General features: G+C 44.1%; 1 protein-coding gene across 5 annotated transcripts in view; it reads left to right on the top strand.

Moving 5' to 3' along the window:
• Window positions 1-25,013, top strand: part of LOC135217708 (F-BAR domain only protein 2-like) — a 258,564-nt gene that overhangs the window by 130,987 nt on the left and 102,564 nt on the right. For all 5 annotated transcript variants that reach the window (XM_064253698.1, XM_064253697.1, XM_064253695.1 and 2 more), the window contains 3 exons: window positions 3,938-4,034; window positions 15,833-16,023; window positions 16,732-16,865. In XM_064253698.1, the coding sequence (XP_064109768.1) occupies window positions 3,938-4,034; window positions 15,833-16,023; window positions 16,732-16,865 (422 nt within the window). The remainder of the gene's footprint in view (window positions 1-3,937; window positions 4,035-15,832; window positions 16,024-16,731; window positions 16,866-25,013) is intronic.

Below are 25,013 nucleotides of genomic sequence, written 5' to 3'. Positions count from 1 at the left end.
TCATTTCTCCATATTATATGGTTCGGATTTCAAAGTAAGCTGAATGTCCCTTGGGTAGGTAACCAATTGGTTCCTAGCCACATAAAAATATCTAATCTTTTGGGCCAGCCCTAGGAGGGCTGTTAATCAGTTCTGTGGTCAGGTTAAACTAGATATACTTAACTGACCTGAATGGCATCAGCTAGTTACCTATTTTTTAGGTCATGTTCAATTGTTTCAATGTTGTAGTGTTATCAGCACTAATACCTATTTTTGCCAGTCAGGAATATATCCAGGTCATTAATATAGGTAATGAAGATGCAACTATTTGCTAACTAGAGCATGTCCTTTTGATGACAAGATCTGCTATGTCACATGCACCAACCAAACAAGAGAAAGATTATCTGGATGCTTTTTGTCATTTAGATATGGTTCTCTTGCTATGAATGGGAGCACTTCTGCATATGTAATGGCCTGAAGACTTGTTTTTCTTGGAATTCTTTTGAACAAAATTTTACTTCCACATGCTTTTGACTTCTGAAGTCTCATTGAGGTGGTGCTCGTGGAAGTTTTCCCCTGAATATCTTCAATGTGTCTTCAGGATTTTCCATCCTGGTTGGGTTGCTGATTTTTGTTGACTACAACAGTTACATTCATTGGATTGTGACAACTACCTTTTTGCCCCAGGTGATGCTCTTGGGAACAGATTTAGAGGAATGAGGAGAGCTCCCAGCTTCATGTCATACATTATGTCAGGTGCATTCCATTATTGTTCAAAGTTTATTGCTGTAAGTGTCATGAAGATAATGCAGGTTTCAGGAAAAAAGTAATTGTAGAACCCATTTCATGTTTTCAGCATTTATCATCCTTGCTGACTAGCAAGTAAGTACGTAAGTAAGTACACTTGATTAGTTCAAGACCTCCGAGGGCTGCCTGTACCAAAATGCTGGATGGTATATGCTGGGAAGATCTTGATGCAAAGGATGATTAGCATTATGAAAAATTTTACAAATCAGGCACAATGAGCTAATTCAGCAGTAGTCATACTAAGATGTAAAACTCTGTGATTTATTGAAACACAGACGTTTATATGTTTATATGTAGCAGTATATACAAAAGTCATCTGAAGACCAAACAAGGAAATAGTATTTAAAACATAGCAGAAGAAAAGAAAAGATATTCCTCCGGACAGATAGGTCTTCAAAAATCTTGAAAGACTTGCAGCATAGTTTTTAGTGCAGTTGGATGGGACGCAGAGTGGTTGTGTTTATCATAGTAGGTAAATTTGTTTTAAAAAATGATTCCCACAGTTTTAAATGATTAAAGATTCACTGTCTAATACAGGCAGTCCCCGGGTTACGAAGGGGGTTCCGTTCTTGAGATGCGTTGTAAGCCGAAAATCGTCCTAAGCCGGAACATGGTAAAAAAATCATAAGAAAATTTTACTGTTAATGCTTTGGATTCTTATTGCATTTTTCATAAAAAAAAACCTTCAAATAGTGATTATTTAGCATTTTTTGTGTCATATTTCATCTGCCAGATCAGCGTTGTAGTCGTAACCCTGGAAATAATGTCTGATGAATATAATTGAGAAGCGCCTTGACCTCGGAACGTCGTAAGCCGAACCCGTCGTAACCCGGCGACTGCCTGTACTTACTAAGAGTAATAATGTAGTTATGTTAATGATGCCTGAATAAACAGGAGAAAGCACTTGGTACTGACCTTCGACCTGTCATTTTCCTGTGGTATTCATATAACGAAGTCATGTTCCATCTACTGTGTTTTTTTAAGCAGATACAGGCAGTTATCGGCAGGGATTCCGTTCTCAGCTGGGTGCTGGTAAGCAAAAACCGCCATTAACCAAAACTCGGTGATTTATGGCGCCGATAACCGGTTGATGGTGCCTCTGTTCGGTATGTTATGGCGTCATAACTATTATCGCCACCTTACGACACCAATAACCGAAACTCTCCCTTTTATGACGCCATAAATCGCTGATTTTATGGCGCTACACACAAAACTGGATCGCCGATAACCAAGTTCACCTATAACCGGGAACTGCCTCCATATACATACGTACATAATACAAACAAGCGCGCCCACCCTCACATACAGTGGTCCCCCCGTATTCACGGGGGATGCGTACCAGACCCCCCCCCCGTGAATAGTTAGAACCCGCGAATGTTTGGAACCCCTATGAAAATGCTAAAAACAGCCTATTTTGTTAGTTAAAACTCAAGAAAAACCCACTAAAAATTTTCATACTTGGTTTTTTAATAGTTTTATCACAAAAAGTGGATTTTATGATGAAATTCATCAAAAAAACCAGGAATTTGTGGATATTTATCATAGAAAAATACCGCGAATGCGCGAATTTTCCGCGAATAATGCAGGGAAACGTTCCCCAGAGAAATCCGCGAATGTGTGAGTCCGTGAATCTGGAGAACGCGAATATGGGGGGTCCACTGTATACATATACACCCATTTTAGTGTTCAGTTGTATCCCCTGTAGTTTGCATCATGCATTTATTTCTGCTAAATCTCAGTTAAAGGCTACAGTCAGGAAATAATATAATAATATGTACTAATAATATGTAATCATAAATTGTATTGAGTCCAAACAATTAATGTTATCTTTGGAAAACTAGAGCCTCGTAGTTAACATGGTCAGAAGTATCTCTAAAGTCAAGATCACTCATAACTTCTTGCTAGAAGTGCTTCACAAGAACCCAGGGCCTTGCAATCTACAAACTGTACACTAAGGAGCAGATAATTATTTACAGTATGATCAGTCAGATTGTTGCTATCTTTTAATGAAAAACAATAATTCATGTCTAGTACAGTGTTCAGGAAGATAATCAAGTCAGTGTTTTTTACCTCATAATCATCTTTCAAGACTTCATAGTTTGCAATTTTAGGTCATGCAGCATCAACACAGTGACTTTGTCAGCTCAGCCTCCAACTGCCTGAAGTAGACTGTTAGTATGAATGTTATATAGTATAAAGAATTTTCATGTTGTATACATTTGACTCTAGAGAACAGCGCCCACGTTTCAAAATCACGCATATGGATTGGCCATATTTTGCATTTGTGGGAAGATCATATATATAATATTTGTTCATGTTCTACATGTGGAAACTACCTGCAGTCAGCTGCCCCTGTAGTAAATAACTGCATATACTGTATACCAGTCTCATTGATTTGTGGTACCTACCTCATTCCCAGTTGGCATTAGCATATAAGGAATATGTTAAACTGTGATTTGTTTAAAATTTAACATGGAAATTGTCTTTAATTTTTCTGTTTTTTTCAGTTATTGTGGTAAAAATGTTACAGAATTATGATCAAATATCTTTTGCCTAGGTTTGCTAATGTTATCAGTAATATTTGACCAGTCATTACAGATTAGTAGTGTTTTGCTTATAAAAATGAGTGATCAACAATGATATTGGTGCAGTATGGCTTTATTTTGCATTTTAGGTAATAAAATTGATATCAGATTGTAGTAGTATTATAACCATTATTTGAAACTATTGTTTATATTAGCACACTATGATAGGTAAACATTAAACGTAACTTTCATTCGCAAAACTGATGAATGTAACCTTTCAAATTTCGTTTTTGCTAAATCCCAATCATTAATCCACATCTATCTTGCTAAGATTTGCTTATCTACTGTTGGAAAATTGTGTGGCAAGATAAGCAAAAATTAACAAATATGAGTGTGATAAATGTGATGAAATTTTGCATGTTGAATTTTTAGAAAGATTTAGTCATACTTGCATGATGCCACATGGCAAAAGCTTTGAATCATTTCTTTCTCCTGTACCTGTTGTTTATTTGAATTTTGTTTTTGTCCTAGAGTGCTTTAATGGGTTAATTTGGTGACTTTTTGCTTGCCTAAGTTTAGCTTTGTGATTTTTTCATTAATTTCAAATACTGACATTTTACTTCCAGGGTTTCTTCGAAGCAGAAGGGACAAGAAGAAAGAGAAAAAAACAAAGAAGAAAAAAGACAATGATTCATCGAGCAATAAAGAAGAAAAATCTGATAAGTATGCTGTTTATTGTTTTTGTTTCCATTTGGTGTTTAGAATCACAGTTATCTAGCTGTGATATGTATTTGATGTCAACATTTAATATTTAATAGTGATGAAAGTGGAAAAATATATTAAGTACAGAAGAAAGTTCAGCATGTAAGGAAGAGAATGGAAAAATTGATAATAAGTCAACATTACTTCTATTAGTTATCAGATATATCACCAGTTGCACACTGATGTAGAAAATGTTAATTAGAAATAGTATATAGTATTGAATATATGTATACCTGGTTAAAAAAGCAAGTTTTTAAGAACTTTTGCGAGAGAGATATATTCATGGAAGTGCAACTTGCTTGTAATCAAGAGAGGAACTGAGAATACCTTATGCTTTTAAATTGTGTGACTTTTGCTACAGCATTAATGATAGCATATTCTTACGTATTGGGCACGGCCTTGTGGTCCCAGTCATAAAGAAAAAATATTAGAGGGAAATAATGGAAAATAGAGGGCTTCTGATTTACCTTAGATAACTATAAAAAGGATTGAATGGTTCTGGGAGGTCACCAGGAAACTCAGCTGATTAATTTACATTACGTTTATTTACAAAAGAACATGGACTGGTCAGGGATAAGCACGGCATAGAGCCACGTGGGCAGAGTGCTGTATAATGTCTGGATGGCTCCTATCTCTCACAATATGGAAAAACTGGCCACAATCAAATCCAATTCAGTGCTGGTTTCCAAAATTGATAATAGGTATCTTGCGGTAAGGAAGCTCTTACGGTAAGGAAGCTCTTGCGTGCGAGGAGACATAACACGTGACTCAGCAAAATCTGGAAAAGTTCCCAGATTAGACACAATCTTAACTAAGGACGTCTTGCACTATATTTCAGCTACAAGGGCAGTTACTTTTATTTAACACACACTGGGGTGGAACTCTTAGTGTTTAAATGTAATATTCAATGAAGACTTTGTTTGTCTGGAACGATCACAAAAATTGGCATGCGGTCACGAGGCAGGAAAAGAATAAAGGGATGTTCATTTGAGAATTAAGAGTTTGAATTGGAAAATGTGGAAGAGTTTACTTGACTGGGAGGAAAAGAACTGGCAGTATGACTGTACCTCAAGATGTACCTGGATGCCTTATGTAGTGGACCTTTGTAGAATATGGCGTTGGCTTTGTCCGAGGTTGGGGCACCAGTTAGCCCCCTTTGTAGGCCTAGGGGCAGGCTGGCTTGGACATCTGTCCTAGGTCAAAGACTGTGGTGGACTGAGAGCAAATTCAGGTGCAAATTCCGGGCGTTGGGGCAGCTTCTCTCTCTCTCTCTCTCCTCTTCTCTCTCTCTCTCTCTCTCTCTCTCCTCTCTCTCTCTCTCTCTCTCTCTCTCTCTCTCTCTCTCTCTCTTTTGTTGGCAGGCCATCCTGGGAACAGAACATATCGCCAGCAAAGGTTCACAGGAATAGGGATCTAATAAGTAGGCCCAAGAAGTACCTAGCTAGCTACACACTTCCTTTTGGGATATGTCCCTAAGGCTTTAAGGAGTCTTTTTATCCCCCCCCCGCTACTAACGGAAATGACGATCTCTGGACTGCTTTGTGTTCCGTTCCCGCGTAAAGTCAGCTGATTAGGAGGAAAAATGGCTGCTCTTCTAACAACTGAATAATTTAAATGACTGCTGAGTAGACAAGGGGGTCAATAAACGTAATAATATCTATATGCTGTTGTTAATAGTAAAGTGAAAATCAAGTTGCATGTAAATATTCTCAGGTCATTGATCAATTACATTTAAGCTGCACTGCTATGAGCAATCATATGAATTCTCTCTCTCTCTCTCTCTCTCTCTCTCTCTCTCTCGTCTCTCTCTCGCTCTCTCCATCCCACTCTCTCATTCTCATCCCTCTCTCCTCCTTCTCTCTCTCTCTCTCTCTCTCTCAGTACAAAGATAAAATTATCTAAGAATAAAAATTTAAAATTATATAAAAGAAATAGTTATACATATTACATATGTATGAAAAAATATCAAAAACACCAGCAATTTGTTGTGAGCAGGTAGGTGGATGGAGTCCCCATAACTGCCATTGTTGATATTCACTGACCTGTCCTATGGAGTGACTTTTGCCCCCAGAACACACCTTGGCGTAAGAATTACTTTGTAATTTTCAGTCCACACTCGTAATACTCTGGCCAACTTGCAGAGCAACTCTAAATGTCTGCTTCATTGGTTCCTCAAGTAACAGGTAGCAGTCAGATGTGTCTCTTGGATTCCCCTTCATTTCTTTGATGATGTTAATGGTGGGAAGCTTATAAAAGCTTTCTTGAACTATAAGTAGGTGGTATGAATAAACTGCTCCTTTCAACTCCAAGTTAAAGGTCCAGCCTTGAGTCAGTACATCAGAGAACATGAAAAGTTTTAGATCTGGAAGTAGCACCATAACTCCCTGCTGTAGATTGAATTAATTTGGCCACTACTGAAGGCCCAGTAAAATGTCTGTCACCAGAACATGAAAATTTTCCTTCAAAAATTGGTATGCCAAAGCAGGAGGAATTAATCCTGAAGAGGTTGTGGGCATCAGCTTCCTTATGGGCACCAGATGCTTGATTGATATCTGCCAGGATTCAGCTGCTGGACAGGGGCATCTGCAAAACTTGAATGGTTGTTGCCAGATGTCATTCCCAAAAATTGAAAGGAACTGAAGACAAACCTATGATCAACCAGTTATTTAGATAATGTGCTAAAGGAGTTTTGATTCCCAGCAGGAGATTCCCCGCAGTTCCAGGTTCCTTTGTTGACAGATGTGAGAAGCGAACTTCTGTGGAGGTTGGATGACCAGAACTTACAGTGGGTGTTCCTCTTCATTCACCCCCTCCGCATCTTCTGTTCTTATACACCTCCGTAATCATCTGGAAGAGCTCTTGACTCTTGGGGGTGTGGAGCTTTCAAGACAAGCAACTCCATATCAGTGGGTTGGAGTTGAAAGCATCCTTCCTGGGTCTTCAGGAGTTTCGGGAGAGGATAGTGGATCACTCTGTCATTCTGGTATGACAACAGTACAGTGGTAACATATGTGAACAAACGGGGGGGGGGGGGGGGGGGGGGGGAGTCACTGTTGTCACTGCAACTTCACTCATTGACAGTCGAATTGCATTAGTGGGTGATTGACAACTCGATGGAGCTCATAACCAGGTACGTTCCGGGCAAGAGGAATGTAGTGGCTGACAGGGAAAATTTCTGGGTATGGAGTTGTCTCTGCATCAGGGCAAAGTGGACAGGCTTTCCCATCTATGGGGAAGACCTATATTAGATCACTTCGGTATGTGGTGTGGTTCAACAGAAAGCTACAGGTCTGCTGTTCAGTGGTCCCATATCTGTTAGTTGTTTTGTTATCTTAAAAGAACTCGTCACCTAAAACCTAGGTGTCTTAGACCTTTTAGTAGCATGGGCAGAGCCATGAAAGAAGTATCCAAGAATACCATTTTGTTTTGGCTATATGAGGTGATTAGGCAAGTGTACTCAACGTCAAGTTCTGTCACCAATACTCTGCATGCAAAAGCACATGTCATCAGAGGAGTAAGTTCCTCCCTGGTATTTATGAAGAACTTGTCTGTTCATAGGCTCCATTGGTGGCTGCTCAACAAGTTGTAGTTCATCCAATGCCCTTGGCAGGACAGTTGGTATCTTGCCTAAGATGATAGTTGGGAAGAGAGAATAAGTGAGATGACTGTTCTCATACAGTATTTAACATCTCAGAGAGTTAAGTCCTCTTCCTTAGAATCTCCAATTGGTTCAGGATTTTCATACCTCCCTCCAAGAGTGAGTCTATCCTAATGTTAAAACCAAAGGTTTGTTCTGCGTAGGAACAGATTAAAATTTTTCAATTAGTATTTTTCTTAGCTAACAAATGTGAGATCTTAACATTTAACTGCCCACCTCTTATGTCTTATCCTGCATTGGAAGAAAAATTAAATATGTCTCAGGGTTCAAGCGTCGTCCCTGACCCGCTTCCTCATCTTTGTATCAGATGCCAGATGCCACAGATTCCTTGTGCATACAATTTTTTATTGTTTTTAACAGGTTTCCAGCTGGTACTAGAAGTTTTACCCTAATGTTAAGACCCCAGGTTTGTTAGCTGTGAAAAATACAAATTAATTAGAAATTTGTAATTTTTCCTTTAGATTTGCTTGTAATGATAATTAAATGTTAAAAAATGAGTGAAAAATCATTATATTAGCATTAGAATACCAGTAATGATGATGAAATGATATATAGCATATGAATTGATGTTGCTGTCATTCCATCTGTGTTGTTATCCCCAACCTCTCCTAAAGTCATGCTGCTTCTCATTTTTATGTTTGTGCCTGTCTTTTTGATGATTAATTTAGGCCAATTCCAGCTGATGGGTTTGGGACACTCAGGTTTTCATGGTCAATTGAAACGAATGTCATTGTTTTTGTACATGAACTTCCCTGACAGATATATACTTAGCTATAGTCTCCGACGTTCCCGACAGAATTCAAATCTCGCGGCACACGCGACAGGTAGGTCAGGTGGTCTACCTTACCCGCCGCTGGGTGGCAGATGTACGAACCACTCCCGTAAGCTTGTCAGATTTTTCTCTGTCGCGGGAACGATAACAACTGTTGTCGGTTCCTCTCGATAGTTTTCGATTCTCGCTTGCCTGGAGTTAATTTGGACTTCTTTTGGTGACGTATTCGCTTTGTTTGGCTTGGCATACGCTGATTGTGGACCGGTTTGATTTTGAGTTTGATTTTCTTTAACGATGTCCTGATCTAGATTCGGTAGTTAAAACTTCGGTTTTGTTTAGGGTTTGCGGGTGAATGAAGGATGTAAGGTGAGGTTGCCGAAAGCTTCGGTAGACCCCCCACACGGTTTGCATGAAATGCAGGGGGAATGAATGTTCTTTTGCTAACCCTTGTAGTGAATGTAAGGGATTGAATGAAGAAGAATATAAGGCTCTCTCTTCTTATGTTAGGAAGTTGGAACATGATAGAGTGCGTAAGGCTTCCTCTAGAAGTTCTAGCAGATCTAGAATGAGTGAGTTGGATGTGGATCCTAATAGTACTAACGTAGAATTAGAACCTTCTTCCCAAGTTTTGCAGCCCCGGCTCCCCGCACCGAAGCCGAAGATTCGCCTTCGGAGGCGGCAGCTCTGAAAGCCACGATTCGTTCTATGGATCAGAAGATTCGTCAGTTGGAAGGTAGGAGAGTGTTAGTGATCAGTGCAGTGTCCCCAGTGTTGTGGAGTCTGACGGGCTCCTTAGTGCCTCTAGGCCTAGACCTCTTCCAGACTCCCAGTTCCAGTGGAGTAGGAAAGTCGAAAGCCGCAGGAGGGCTAGGGAGAGCCCCCACCGGTCAGGCGTCCCCTCGGCAGATCCTGAAGTACGCTCCCCAGGCTGCCTCGGATCGCTACAAGAAGGAGCTCCTACGCCAATGCTTCTCCTCTTTGTCGTCTCCCTCTCCGAAGAGAGGTTGGAACTCCCCGGATGCGTCGCGCCCGTTGAAGAGGGCTTGGAAGGCTCCCTGCAGTCCTTTGGCTTCTAGTCCGGAGGTTTTCCCGGAAGATCGTCGGTGGAGGCGAAGAAAACCCAAGAAATCCTGTGATCGTTCTTCTTCTCGCGCTCCGCGCTCGGCGCCTGCTTCCGAGGAAGAACAAGAAGATTCTCCTACGAGAGTACCTCGCGGGACTTCAAGCTCAGATCACGGCGCTAGCAGACTCTCTAGCAGTTAGATCACGTAGGAAGAAGGACGTTTCTCTTCCGATCAAGAGATCTAGGCGCCGCTCTTCAGAGGATCGTTCTCCTTCATATGGGGAGGTGTCGTATGAAGGTGGGGGCTCGCGTGAGCGCCCTCGCGCCTGCTGGCTCTCTTTCGATTTCAAGGCGCCAAACATCGGTAGGACGCTCATGGAGAAAGAAGTTTTTCTCCAGATTGGATTCCCGCTTCCGATAAGCGCACTGCACCTGCTCATCATGCGATTTCTTCAACTTCCCTCGCGTGAGACTTCTCCTCAGCAGCCTCAAGATTCTAGAAGGCGCCCTTATACAAGTAGGCGTTCTTCTTCCAGATGTCACTCTCCTCGAGTGTCGGATTGGTGACTTCTCTCCTGACAGGCATCTATAGTCTGGTAGGAGTCGTGTGTATGATAGACGGCCTACTGTTAGCCGCTCCCCGCAAGGTAGGCGCCAAGAGCCTACTGCACATAGATCTCCTAGTAGGCGCTCGTCTCTTTTAAGGCGTCATACTCCTGATTATTTCCTCCTAGGGACAGACAACAAGAGTCTTTTCAAGCGCCCTTCTCCGTGTAGGCGCTCTCCCGCTTCTAGGCGCACTTCTCCACCTGACCGTTTGTCTCTTGGTAGGCACCAGGAATCCCGGAAGCGCCCTTCTCCAAGTAGGCGCTCGTTAGTTTTGAAGCGCCCTTCTCCTGAATGTTACCCTCTTGTTAGACGTCAAGAGTCTCGCAAGCAGCCTTCTCCTAGTAGGCGCATTTCGCCTTCCAGTCGAACTTCCGTTGATCGTACGCAACTGGACAGGTATGGAAGAGCCGCAGCAAGCGCTCTGCCTCTCGATAGGCGCTCTTTCCTCCTGGCAGCCGCTCGCCTCAGGATAGGCGCATAGAGTATAGTAGGCGCTCGCCCTCCTCGTAAGCGCCCTGTGGATATTTCCGAGGATTCTCGGAGTAGGAGCCCTACCTCTCCTTCGGCTGAGATTCCGTATACCTCGAAGAGGGAGTCTCATCGTAGACATCCCAGATCTTCTCATCGTTCTCCAGTGGATGTGAACTCTTCTAAGAGAGGGCGTTCTCCAACCTCTCGCTCAACTCTGCTAGGATCCCTTCGTCACCTAAGGATCTTCCGCGCTCGCCTCGACAAGACGTCCTAGAAGGTTCGGATGAGGAACCGAACACTTCTGCTGCTGTCTCTTCTTACAAGAAGCTTACAGAGCTACTTTTACAAGTTTTTGGGGATTCCCTTACTCCTACGGCTCTCCTTCTCCTCACTCACTTTTTTCAACGGCGAAGACAGCGAAGAGTTCTTCTTGTGTGAGGATGAAGCCAACTCTTTCAATGAAGAAGGCACTGAGGAGTTTTGGTTCCTGGATGGCTTCCAAAGAAGAAGCGGGGAAAACGATGTTCGCTTTTCCTCCTTCGAAGTTATCAGGACGCGCTGGTTTCTGGTACGAAACAGGAGAGCCCTTAGGATTGGGTCTACCGTCTTCGGCTGATTCGGATTTTTCGGCGCTGGTAGATTCGACAAGGAGAACTGCCCTTAACTCTGCTAAGACGACTTGGGCAATGAATGAATTGGATCATTTGCTCAAAGGTATGTTTAGAGTGCTAGAAGTATTTAACTTCCTTGATTGGTCGTTGGGAGTCCTAGCCAAGAAAATTGAAGTGCCAGAGTCAATTTCGCCAGAAGATCTTATGTGTGTTTTGTCTTGTATGGACAAGTCGGTAAGAGACGGTGCGAGTGAAATCGCCTCCCTTTATGGGCCGGGATCGGGAAGAAGAGGTCGGTTTATTGTTCCTTCTTAACGAAGTCGGTCTCCCATGCTCAGAGGTCTTCTTTGCTGTTTGCTCCTCTGTCTACTCAGTTGTTCCCGAAACATCGAGTGCAGGACATTTCGAGGTCACTTTCGGCCAAAGCCACCCAGGACCTTTTGGCACAGTCGGCAAGAAAACCTCGCCCTTCCTTCCCTACCAAGGCTAAGAAGGAAAAGGCAAGTGTTTCGAGAACCCTTTCGAGGGGCATCTTCATCAAGAACCTCTACGTTTAGAGGTCGTAGACCTTCAAGAAGGGGTAAGACTTTCGCCAAGTCTGTTAAAGCCCCCAAAATAACCTTGCAACAGGTCCTTCAAACAACGGTGGGCGCCAGACTCTTAGAGTTTGCAGAAGTCTGGGCCCAAAAGGGGCGGATCCTTGACCCTTTCTATTTTGAGGAGAGGTTACCTCATTCCCTTTCGTCGAAAGACCTCCCTTGACGACCATCCCAAGGGAACTGACGGCCAGGTACAGAGACCCCATCATGAATCAAGCTCTCCATCTAGCAGTAGATCAGATGCTGGAGAAAGGGGGCTATCGAACTAGTGACAGACCATCATTCATCGGGCGTTCTACAACCGCCTTTTCCTAGTTCCGAAGTCCTCAGGGGGATGGAGACCGGTGTTGGATGTAAGCGCCCTGAACTTCTTCGTAGAAAAGAAGAAGTTCACGATGGAAACGCCTTCATCAGTGCTGGCAGCACTTCGTCCAGGGGACTGGATGGTTTCCTTGGATTTACAGGACGCTTACTTCCACGTACCGATCCATCCTTCCTCGAGGAAGTTTCTCAGATTCATGATGGGGGGGAAAATTTTTCAGTTCAGGGCTCTGTGTTTCGGCCTCTCGACGGCCCCTCAAGTGTTCACGGGGATTTTGAGGAATGTGGCTCAATGGCTTCATTTGAAAGGGGTGAGGATCCATGTACCTCGACGATTGGCTAATAAGGGCCAATTCAGAAGATCGTTGTTTGAAGGACTTTACAAGTAACTTTAGAATTGACGAAGGCTTTGGGACTTCTCGTCAATTTCAAGAAGTCATCACTAATTCCCGAGCAAGAGTGTGTGTATCTCGGGATACAGATGAACTCTCTGAGTTTTTCGGGCTTTTCCCTCGCAGGAAAGGATAGCCCGAGGATTCGAGAGAGTAACAACCTTCTTAGGGAAAGAAGTATGCACAGTGAGGGAGTGGATGAGTCTGCTGGGGACGCTCTCCTCTCTGGAGCAATTCGTTTCCCTAGGAAGGTTGCACCTGAGACCGCTCCAATTCTTTCTTCATCGGAATTGGAGTCGTCGTTCTCAGGATTTGACGTTCTCCCTGTTGTTATCCCAGGACATCAAGAAACATCTCTTATGGTGGACAGATCCCAACCTCTTTGCGAAGGGACTGTCTCTTCAATCACAGACCCCCAACCTGGTGTTGTTCTCCGACGCGTCGGACATGGGGTGGGGTGCAACTCTGGGAACCAGCGAAGTGTCAGGTACCTGGGTGGGGGGACCAGGTAGCCTGGCACATCAACAGGAAGGAGTTGATGGCTGTGTGGTTGGCTCTGAAGGCTTTCGAGCCCAAAGTCAGAAGATCGGTAGTGCAGGTCAACGCGGACAACACTACAGCTCTGGCATATATCAGGAAACAGGGGGGACGCATTCCTTCTCCCTGTACGAGACAGCAAGAGACCTTCTTCTGTGGGCAGAAGAAAGAGGAATCAAGCTTCTCACCAGGTTCGTGCAGGGAGAAAGGAATGTAAGAGCAGATCTCCTCAGCAGGAAAGATCAGGTCCTTCCCACAGAGTGGACCCTTCATCTGGATGTATGCCAGAGCCTGTGGAAGTTATGGGGCAGGCCACACATAGACCTCTTTGCCACGTCAAAGAACAAGAGGCTGGAATCCTTACTGCTCTCCGATATCCGGATCCAGAGGCAGTAGCAATAGATGCTCTTCTTCTAGACTGGAACGGACCTCGACGTCTACGCGTTTCCCCCCTTCAAGATCCTGGGCTAACCATCAAGAAGTTCGTAGAGTCCGACTTCAACGAGAATGACCTTAATCGCTCCCTTTTGGCCGGCCCAAGAATGGTTCACAGAGGTACTGGAATGGTTGGTGGACCTTCCAAAGATCGCTCCCGCTAAGGAGCGATCTACTCAGACAACCCCACTTCGACAGGTACCACAAAAATCTCCTCGCTCTCAGTCTGACTGGTTTCAGACTGTCCAAAGTTTGGTCAGACGAAAGGCTTTTCAGCAACAGCTGCTAAAGCAATCGCAAGAGCGAGGAGACCTTCCACCTTGCGTGTATACCAGTCAAAGTGGGATGTCTTCAGACGTTGGTGCAAGAGGAAGAACATTTCCTCTTCCAGTACCTCTGTGACCCAAATTGCGGATTTTCCTTATTTTCCTCAAAGAAGAATGTCATCTGGTTGTGTCAACTATTAAGGGATACCGCAGTATGTTGGCGGCGGTATTTCGGCATAGAGGCTTAAATATATCCGATGATAAGGACCTGCATGATCTTATTAGATCATTTGAAACCATTAAGCGTCCTCATGTAGTACTGAACTGGAATCTAGACGTAGTTCTACAATTCCTTGGATCGTCTAGATTCGAACCTCCTGGCTTCGCCTCTTTCAAGGATCTGACGAAGAAGGCTATCTTCCTTTTGGCCCTAGCTACAGCTAAGAGAGTGAGTGAGCTCCAAGCTATTAAGGGCAATGTAGGGTTTAAGGAAGATTCTATGGTGTGTTCGTTTCTTCCAAGTTTCCTTGCAAAGAATGAAAACCCATCACGCCCTTGGCCAGGAGCTTTGAAGTTCGTAGTTTATCTTTTCTAGTAGGGGAAGAGCCCGAAAGAACTCTTTGCCCTATGAGAATTATGAAGTATTTCCTTAAGAGGAAGGAACAACTTAAGGCTAATCAAGATGTGCTTTGGTGCTCCGTAAAAGGACCCCACTCGGCCCATGGTCGAAGAAATTGATCTTTCCTTTTTTCTGAGAAGCCTTATTACAGAGGCACATGTTGCCTGTAAGGAAGAACATTTTAGACTACTGAAAGTGAAAGCTCACGAGGTGAGAGCCATCGCAACTTCGCTTGCATTCAGAAAAAAATATGTCTGTGCGGAACTTGATGGAGGCGACTTTTTGGAGATGCCAATCGGTTTTCGCAAACCACTACCTACGTGATGTAAAAATCACATATGATAAATGCTTCGCCTTGGGTCCTTTCGCATCGGCGGATTCGGTGCTGGGGCAGGGAGCTGAAAACTTATCCTGTGTAAATTTTTTATATGTTTACCCTATATTTTATATTGTTGTTTTTTGGTTGTCTGAAAGAGGTTGCAGGAGGCACCTCTTTTTGTCGTAATATTAACCCTTTGTATTTTGGTTAGGTGGTCTGGTGGGTTTTTGGCTCCTTGCAGAGGTAGTGGTAAGGATCTGTTAGGTAAGCGGACAAGGTCCCTCTAACAGCCAATCCGACTTGGATTCTACCACAATAGGGGATCACATATCCCAGTGGTAGATCCGAGAGTCTTTCAGCATCAGGTCACGTCCTAGCTGTAGCTCTCCAGGCAATGCAGACTCAGAGATAGTATCCTTATGAAGTCTTCATCCTGAAAAGGTGAGAACCAAGGTTTTTATATCCTACAACATTAGTTGTTTCCCGTCTTACCTGTACTATTGAGCTGTCTCTTACCCTCCACCAAGGGTGCCAATCAGCTAAGTATATATCTGTCAGGGAAGTTCATGTACAAAAATGATATTGTTAAACTACAATAAGTTTTGTACATACTTACCTGGCAGATATATACGATTAATGGCCCACCCAGCCTCCCCTCAGGAGACAGGTGGAAGAGAAAAATCTGACAAGCTTACAGGAGTGGTTCGTACATCCGCCACCCAGCGGCGGGTAAGGTAGACCACCTGACCCTACCTGTCGCGTGTGCCGCGAGATTTGAAATTCTGTCGGGAACGTCGGAGACTATAGCTAAGTATATATCGCCAGGTAAGTATGTACAAAACTTTATTGTAGTTTAACAATATCATTTTTATTATTGGCATACTTGTATAGTATTGCAAAAATTGGTGGTGTTGACTTATCAAGTGAAAGTTTATTCTGTGCACGAGGTGAAAAAATTAAGACAGTGAATATAGACTGCCTTCCATGCATAAGGCTAAAGCAAGTAATATTAATTTCTGCAATATTCGTGTTGCAGTAGTACATTTTTTTATTATTTCTAGTTTATTAAAATGACTTCTTTTTTCAGTGAAACCAATGATGACTCAGGGACCAAAGTAGCTGAAATCATTACCACATCAATGACAGCTGTAACAGATGGGGCAAATTCAACTGCTCAGACACCTAATGTTGATGAAGAGGGTTATTCAGTAAGGCCTGAAGAAAATAAGAAATCTGGAAATGATAACAGTTTTGATAGCTCTTCAGACTCAGATTCAGGTGTGTATTGTTTGCTCTTAATTTTACTTTGCTCTTTTTATGGTTACATGTTCTCTTGTTTCACTTTGTTTTAGAACAGTTTGACCATATACTTTTCTTTGGAAATATATCTCCTGCATTTGAGTGCCAATTCCTTGACACACACCAGGCCAGCATGTGCTACATATATTTGTAAGAGATCAGTATGTAATTACATTACGGCTTGCTCTGGTAGGCAATGTTTCTTTTCCTCAGCTCCTAAACTTTGATGATTATTATGTTAATTTTCCTGATGGGATGTATGATGATTATATTATGTTAGTTTTCCTGATGGGATGTAAGACTACATCCTTTATTGGTTTATTGTTCTGTTTTTGTGTTTGGTCTTGTACCTTAGCCATTGAATTATCCACTTTTTTAGGATAAGCTAGGTAAAAGCAATCCTACCATCCTTTACAATGAAATGACCCATAAGCTTTTTTTTTCTTCATTTTTAGGAATCTCAGATTTGAATTTATATGTACGTTAATTAGTTTTCCTTATCTTAATTTTCCCTTTTTACAGTTCATGTAATCTTGTAGTAATTTCTGTGTTCTATTAAATGATGGCTATTTTGCAGGTAGTATTGATTTTAGTTCATTACAGTATACTGTATGTGAAGAATAGTGCTAAAATAAGAATCGGATTTTTGTCTTAAGACAAGTTTAATTTTTTCATTTTATTCTGCAGATGGTGATGTTGACAAGAAAATTCATGTGGAAATAAAGCCAATAAGTAATGGTAATCCACCAATGTCAGCTAGTGTTGATGAATTACGTGCTACCATTGAGGGGATGTCTCTCTCCGCAATGTCTTTTCCCTCTGTGAGTATCTATATTATTTAATTTATTTTTAATCCCACAGAAAAAGGAGGTATGTATTTGAAGCAATGTACTATTTGTATGTGTAATTGAGATAATGTGTAGCGTTTTCTATATTGTACTCATCATGTCATACTTTTTGATGCAGAAATAATTTAGTATAGGATATAAATAAGGAACTCCTTTCTTTTCAAATTCCACCATTTGAAAGGCTTAAAGATCTTGCCCAAAAGGTATTTTACAATCTTAACACTGTCATATCCTGAATTATTTAAGGTGTGAAGTATAAGATATCAAGTTCTATTCACTACTGAAGATTGCTTTACTTTTATCATATCCTATTCAGTAATTATTTCTTGCTATATATTTCATCATGTCTAAATGGAGCATACTTTAGCCCACAATTTATTCGATGTGTATGCCACTGACAATATTCAGAAAAAAATTTGATGAATAATGCTACACACAAAATCTTCTCTTTTATTGTCTTTTGCTTTTGTGTTGTAAATTTAATGGTTGAATGGTTTTACTCCATGTTCATAAAACAAATTAGTTTACGGGTTTCATATGAGTGAATAGTAAAAACATTTGTTGTAGAAGAGGAAGGATTTCTAATGCTGAAATCATCATGACCCATAAGGTAAGTTGTACGTGCAGTTACTTGAATGCATTCTTTTAGTGAACAATCAAACATACTGCTACTGGAAAATATCCTTATTTCCTTCCACTTGTGAAGTTGTAAAAAAGATATTTTCTGTATTTAGCTGCTGTGGTGTTCATGCAACAGTCAAAACTTTTAGTTTACTGATGCCAAAAAGTGTAGGTAACAGAACAGTTGGATGGCTGCAATAAACAAAAGAATTTATGAGTTGCCCTTTCTCAGGTTATCAGTTCCTTCACTGTTAGATATCCTCAAGCACTACTTCTGTAGTGCATGTGTAGATCTCATGTCATCATAATTGGCTTCTGTAATGTAAGCATTATATTTGGGAGCAGAGATAGTGGTTTGAGATTGGTCAAGGTTGTGCTTGTAGAGTCAAATGATTATTATCATTATTGTTTTATTGATTTTATTTGAAATGTGCGACCATTCATGTAGCACTAGCCGTAAAAGCCATTTTTGTATATGTAACTTGCCAAGTAATTATATAGCTACAAGTTTAAAAATACCGACAGCTAAAAATTCTGAAATTCACGGTATCGATTCTTTTGTTTTTAAAGGTAAATGCCCCCGCCCACTTTAGGGAAAGAGAGGAACAACTGAGCAGAGAGAATCAGATTGTTTTGTACATGAACTTCCCTGCCAGATATATACTTAGCTTAGGTCTCTGACGTCACGACAGAAAATTCAAAACTCGCGGCACACGCTACAGGTAGGTCAGGTGATCTACCTTACCCGCCGCTGGGTGGCGGATGTAAGAACCAGTCCCACTTTCTTGTCAGATTATTTTCTGTCGCCGGCTGGACAACACCTGTTGTTCAGTCCTTACGATAGTTAAATTCTTTCTCGTTGCCGACGATTTGGATTTTGGTGAAGTACCCTTTGTTTGTTGGCTTGGCATACGCTTTTTGGATTGTTATTTGGATTTTTCTTTTGGATTTCTCTTAGAATATATAATCATGGATGATTCTAAAGTTAAGAAACCTAGTTTATTTAGGGTTTGTTCAGTGAAGGAATGTAAAGTTAGGCTTCCTAAAGCTGCATTAGATCCTCACTCTGTATGTATGTCTTGTAGAGGGAATGAATGCTCTTTTATTAACCCTTGCAAAGAGTGTGAGAATTTGGATGAGGATGGTTGGAAGGCTCTTTCTTCTTATGTGAGAAAGTTAGAGAAGGATAGGGCGCGCAAGGCTTCTTCAAGGAGCTCTAGTAGATCGAGGGTGAGTGACGTTGACGCTGAGAATCCTGTAGTAGAAGTAGTTCCTTCTCCGGTTTCAGCCCCTGCGCCCAGCTTTGAACCCGAAGATTCGTTTTCGGAAGTTGCTTCCGGGAGAGCCTCGATCAGGAGTAAGGAGAGCCTCGCTTGCTCTCGACAAGGTAAGAGTGATGATAGTGCAAGTGATCAGTGCAGTGCCCTAGTGCAGTGGAGGGTGCGTCTGACCGGCTCACTAACGCTTCCAGGCCTAGACCTCTTCCAGACTCCCAGACCCAGTGGAGGAGGAAAGTCGAAAGCCGCAGGAAGGTTTGGGAGAACCCCCACCGGTCAGGCGTCCCCTCGGCAGATCCTGTTGCTCGTTCCCAGGCTGCCTTGGATCGAACCAAGAAGGATTTATTGCGCCAGTGCTTCTCGTCATCTTCGTCGCCTTCTCCTAAGCGTAGATGGAGCGCCTCAGAGTCGTCTCGCCCTCCTCAAGAGGCCCTGGAAAGCTCCTTGCGCCCTTCCTTCCAGCCCCCGAATCCTTCGCGGAAGAACCAGAAGTGAACGCAAGAGAGCCAAGTTTTCGTCTGTTTACGCTTACTCCCCTGTTCGGTCTCGGACTTCGTCTCCTGTAGAGGAGTTTAAGAGGTCTCGCTGCCCGTAGCGCTGGCGGGTCTGGCAGGCGCAGATTTCGGCTCTAGCGGAGTCTATTGCCGGGACTTCTCATCGTCGGAAGGACGCCTCACTTCCGGTGAAAAAGTCTAAGAACGTTCCTTCTGCTAGATCTCCTCTGGCTAGAGAAGTTTTTGAGCCTCGTAGCAGGAAGTCAAGAAAGTGCAGGCTGAAGCTCGGGATCATTCTCCGAGTAGGCTCTCCTCTCTCCCCAGCAAGAGTTGTGAGCATGTCAGGCGTAAGGAGCCGGACAGGCTCTCTCCTCAGGATTTCCGCTCCTCTTCAGTTAGGCGTCAAGAGCTTGACAGACGTCAAGAGCCTCGTTTTCGTCAGGAGCGAAGGAAGAGTTCTTCGCCTGGTGGCCACTCTCCTTTTGACGGACGCTCGGAGCCTAGTAGGCGCCAAGAGCCTAGTAGGCGCCAAGAGCCTAGTAGGCGCCAAGAGCCTAGTAGGCGCCAAGAGCCTTGTAGGCGGCAATGGAAGCATTCTTCTCCGTTGGATCACTCCCGATTGGATAGGCGCTCAGAGCCTTGTAAGCGCCGCGCTTCTGACAGGGAATCCTCTGTGGAGGTTTTCTCTCCCCGTGGCAGGCGTCAAGAGCCTGGTAGGGGTTTTGAGCCTGATAGGCACCAAGAGCCTGGCAGGCGTATTGAGGATGGCAGGCGCCAAGAGCCTAGCAGGCGCAGAGAGCCTGATAGGCGCTCTCCCTTATCCAGACGCTCTTCTGTGGATATAGACTTTGTTTCCGACAGGCGAGCTTCACTAGTAGGCGCTCTCCTAGTAGGCGCTCCCCAAGTAGGCGCTCTCCTAGCAGGCGCAATCCCAGTAGGCGCTCTCCTGGTAGGAGTTCTCCTAGTAGGCGCTCTCTTTGTAGGCGCTCCCCATGTAAGCGCTCTCCCAGTGGATTTTCTCCCAGTAGGCGCTCTCCGAACAGGCGCTCTCCAAGGATTAGCTCTCCTCCGGGCAGTAGAACTTCTAAACGTCATTCTTCGGAAGAATTTATTGGGGATTCTGAGGAAGATTTGCCCAAGGATGCTTCGGTTTCTTCATATAAGAGACTGACCGACCTCCTCTTGCAAGATTTTGGGGAGTCTCTTTCGGCCGTTGCTCCTCCGTCTCCTCCGTCCTTATTTTCAACGACCAATACGGCTAAGAAGTCTTCAGTCGTTAAGATGAAGCCGACAGTGTCGATGAAGAAGGCTCTTAAGAACTTTGACGACTGGTTGTATCAAAAGAAGAGAAAGGCAAGACCGTTTTTTCTTTTCTTTTTCGTCCAAACTGACGGGTAAGATGGGGTTCTGGTACGAGTCAGGAGAGCCCTTGGGTCTGACTCTTCCTCTTCAGCAGACTCGACTTCTCTTCGTTGGTTGATTCCGCACGTCGCTCGGCACTGAATTCTGCGAAGACGACGTGGGGTATGAGCGAGTTGGATCACCTTCTGAAGGGAATGTTCCAAGTCTTAGAAGTTTTTAACTTTCTTGACTGGACCCTTGGAGTCTTGGCTAAGAGGACTCAAGAGCAAGACACTCTTTCACCTGAAGACCTTCACGCAGTTCTGTCTTGTATGGACAAGGCAGTGAGAGACGGTTCCGGGGAGATTGCTTCACTTTTTGGTGCAGGAGTAGTAAAGAAGAGGGCCGTTTTCTGCTCTTTTCTTACCAAGGCGGTTTCTCACGCACAGAGAGCTTCCTTGTTGTATTCCCAACTTTCTCCGCAACTCTTCCCGAAGAAGATAATTAATGACATCTCCAGCTCGTTGTCAGCAAAAGCGACGCAGGATATGCTGGCTCGCTCTGCTAGAATCCCGAAACCTTCGTTCCAACAGAAGACGAAGAAGGAGACTCAGAGTAAGCAAGAACCCTTTCGAGGAGGCCCTTCGTCTCGCTCTTCGTCCTCCAGAGGTTCGAGACCACCTAGAAGAGGAAGGACCTTCTCTCGGTCTATTAAGGGCCCAGAAGTAGTTCGTGTGTCCTCCAGACAACTGTGGGTGCCAGACTTCTGAACTTTGCAGATGTCTGGGCACGAAAGGGGGCGGACAACTGGTCCCTCGCTATCATCAAGAGGGGATACCTCATTCCCTTTATCTCGAGACCACCTTTGACCCCCACTCCAAGGGAACTGGTGGCCAAATACAAAGACCCATAATTAATCAATGCCTCGCTCTAGCAGTAGAGCTGATGTTAGAGAAAGAGGCAATAGAGATGGTTCAGGACCCTCTTTCCGCGGGGTTCTACAACCGTCTGTTCCTAGTTCCCAAGAACTCAGGAGGATGGAGGCCGGTTCTGGACGTGAGCGCCCTGAATGTCTTTGTGAAGAAGAGAGGAAGTTCGCTATGGAGACGACTTCATCAGTCTTAGCAGCTCTTCGTCCGGGGCCCGGGGACTGGATGGTGTCACTGGACCTTCAGGATGCTTACTTCCATGTGCCGATCCATCCTTCTTCTCGCAAATTTCTCAATTCATTATTTGGGGAGGGAACGTTTTTCAGTTCAGGGCCCTATACTTCGGCCTTTCCACGGCCCCCAAGTATTCACAGGGCTGATGAAGAACGTTGCTCAGTGGCTTCATCTCGAGGGAGTGAGGATTTCCCTCTACTTGGACGATTGGCTTATCAGGGCCAAATCCAAGGAGAAATGTCTGGAGGACTTACGATTGACGTTGAATCTAGCAGCTTCTCTGGGTTTGCTAGTGAATTTCGAGAAGTCACAGCTAATCCCCAGTCAAGAGCGTATCTATCTGGGGATTCTGATGGCTTCTCAGGTTTTTCGGGCGTATCCTTCCCCAGAGAGGATAACCCGAGGTTCGGAGAAGGTAGCAATCTTTCTAGAGAAAGATGTATGCACAGCGAGGGAGTGGATGAGTCTGTTGGGGACACACTCCTCGCTGGAGCAATTCGTTTCTCTAGGAAGGTTGCACCTCAGACCCCTACAGTTCTTCCTGACGAGGAACTGGAATCGAAGATCTCAAGGTCTGACTTTGCGTTCAAGATTTCGCAAGAGAATAAATGAGGATCTACGCTGGTGGCTAGACCCTCTTCTGTTCAAGGAAGGCCTTTCCTTGCAGGTTCGGAACCCCAGCCTAGTGTTATATGCAGACGCTTCGGACATAGGTTGGGTAGCTACTCTCGGGTCGAGAGAAGTGTCAGGCACCTGGATGGGGGATCAGGTGTCCTGGCACATCAACAAGAAAGAGCTAACAGCGATTTGGTTAGCTCTCAAAACCTTCGAACCCCTCGTAAAGGGAAAGTCAGTTCAGATCAACTCGGACAACACCACAGCCCTGGCTTACATTCGGAAACAGAGGGGGACTCACTCTTTCTCCCTGTACGAGACAACGAGATCGCTCCTCCTGTGGTCAGAGGAAAGGAAGATAAGTCTCTAACCCAGGTTCGTACGGGAGAAAGAAATGTCAGAGCGGATCTGCTAAGCAGAAGGAATCAAGTCCTTCCCTCAGAGTGGACTCTGCACTCGGACGTATGCCAGGAGCTGTGGAGGACGTGGGGCAGGCCCCATCTCGATCTCTTTGCGACCTCCAGAATGCGAGGATAGATCTATACTGCTCCCCTATTGCGGACCCAAGAGCAGTGGCAATAGATGCATTCCTGATGGATTGGAAAAACCTGGATCTTTAGCCCGCCGTTCTTCCCGCCTTTCAAGATTCTAGGGGAAACGTTAAGGAAGTTCGCAGCTTCAGAGGGAGCAAGGATGACTTTGATAGCTCCGTTCTGGCCCGCCCACGACTGGTTCACAGAGGTACTGGAATGGCTGGTGGATGGTCCAAGATCCCCTACCACTAAGAGTCGATCTGCTCAACAGCCCCACTTCGACAGGTTTCACAAAAACCTCCCCGCTCTCAGTCTGACTGGATTCAGACTATCAAGAGTCTCGTCAGAGCTAAGGCTTTTCGGCAAAGTCTGCAAGGGCTATTGCCAATGCACGTAGACCTTCCACATCTAGAGTCTACCAGTCGAAGTGGGATGTTTTTTCGCACGTTGGTGCCAGGATCTCATAAAGTTTCCTCCTCCGGTACCTCTCGTGACTCAGATAGCAGATTTCCTTATCTTCCTGAGGGAAAATGCGGGTTAGTAGTCTCCACCATCAAGGGCTACAGGAGCATGCTTTCCTCAGTTTTTCATCATAGAGGATTAAACAATATCTGAAGACAAGGACCTCCATGATTTAATCAGATCTTTTGAGACGGTTAAAAGAACCTCCTCCTTAGTTCCTAGGTGGAATTTAGATGTCGTGCTGCTCTTCCTGAGGTCCTCAAGGTTCGAACCTCCCCATACAGCTTCGTTCAGAGCCTTCGATGAAGACTCTTTTTCTCTGTGCGTTAGCTTCAGCGAAGAGGGTCAGCGAGCTGCAGGCTCTAGAAGGTGAGGTAGGTTTCCAAGGAGGCTCCGCGGTTTGCTCTTTTCTTCCAGCTTTCCTAGCCAAAAATGAAAACCCTTCTTCACCGTGGCCCAGGAGCTTCGAAATTAAAAGCTTATCCTCCTTAGTTGGGACAGAAGAGGAGAGATCTCTTTGCCCGGTGAGAAGCCTGAAATTTTATCTTCAGAGGAAGAGAAGACTTGCTGCTAATGAGAGCAATCTCTGGTGCTCTGTAAGGGACCCCAGTAGGCCCTTATCTAAAAATGCCCTCTCATTCTTTATCAGGAATGTTATTAGAGAAGCCCACACTTCTTGCAATCAGCAACAGTTTAGTCTTCTGAAAGTCAAGGCGCACGAAGTATGGGCCATCGCGACATCTTTGGCTTTCAAGATGAATAGGTCATTGCAAAACCTCATGAAGGCCACTTTTTGGAGGTGTGAATCAGTCTTCTCCAATCACTACCTAAAAGACGTATCGATTACGTATGAAAAGTGTTTTGGGCTAGGCCCTTACGTATCGGCGGATTCAGTGCTGGGGCAGGGAGCTGAAACACATCCTTTTTAATCTTTTTCCCTGTTAGTTTTAATTTTGAGTTTTTGGTTGTACGAAGGAGGTTGCAGGAGGCAGCTCCTTCTTTCGTATACTAATATTAGTATTTGGTTAGGTGATCGGTTGTGCTTGAGGCTCCTTGCAATTTGGTAGTGATAGGAGGCTCTGGCTGTAAAGGGGCTTTGGTTGATTCCCCATTGACCAGACCCTGCTTGATTCTGCCAAGTAAGTGGACTCAGTTCCCATTGGTAGACCCAAAGAGTTCTTCAGCCATAGGTCACGCCCTCGCTGAGACTCTTTAGGCAACGCAGACTAATAGACAGTAACTATGAAGTCTTCTGCCTAAATCAGGTAAGAATCAGAGGTTTATATTTTTTATTCCTTTAACATGTGTTGTCCCCACTCTCTAGGTGAGTATGTGTCTCTTTCCCTCCACCAAGGGTGTCAATCAGCTAAGTATATATCTGGCAGGGAAGTTCATGTACAAAAATGATATTGTTAGTATACAATAAAGTTTTGTACATACTTACCTGGCAGATATATACAATTGATGGCCCGCCCAGCCTCCCCTCAGGAGACAGGTGGAAGAAAATAATCTGACAAGAAAGGGGGACTGGTTCTTACATCCGCCACCCAGCGGCGGGTAAGGTAGATCACCTGACCTACCTGTAGCGTGTGCCGCAAGTTTTGAATTTTCTGTC

The sequence above is a fragment of the Macrobrachium nipponense genome, chromosome 7, assembly GCF_015104395.2.
Source record: "Macrobrachium nipponense isolate FS-2020 chromosome 7, ASM1510439v2, whole genome shotgun sequence".
Classification (NCBI taxonomy): domain Eukaryota; kingdom Metazoa; phylum Arthropoda; class Malacostraca; order Decapoda; family Palaemonidae; genus Macrobrachium; species Macrobrachium nipponense.
Note: the sequence above shows the minus strand (reverse complement) of the source record. Positions and strands in the feature narration are given on the sequence as shown.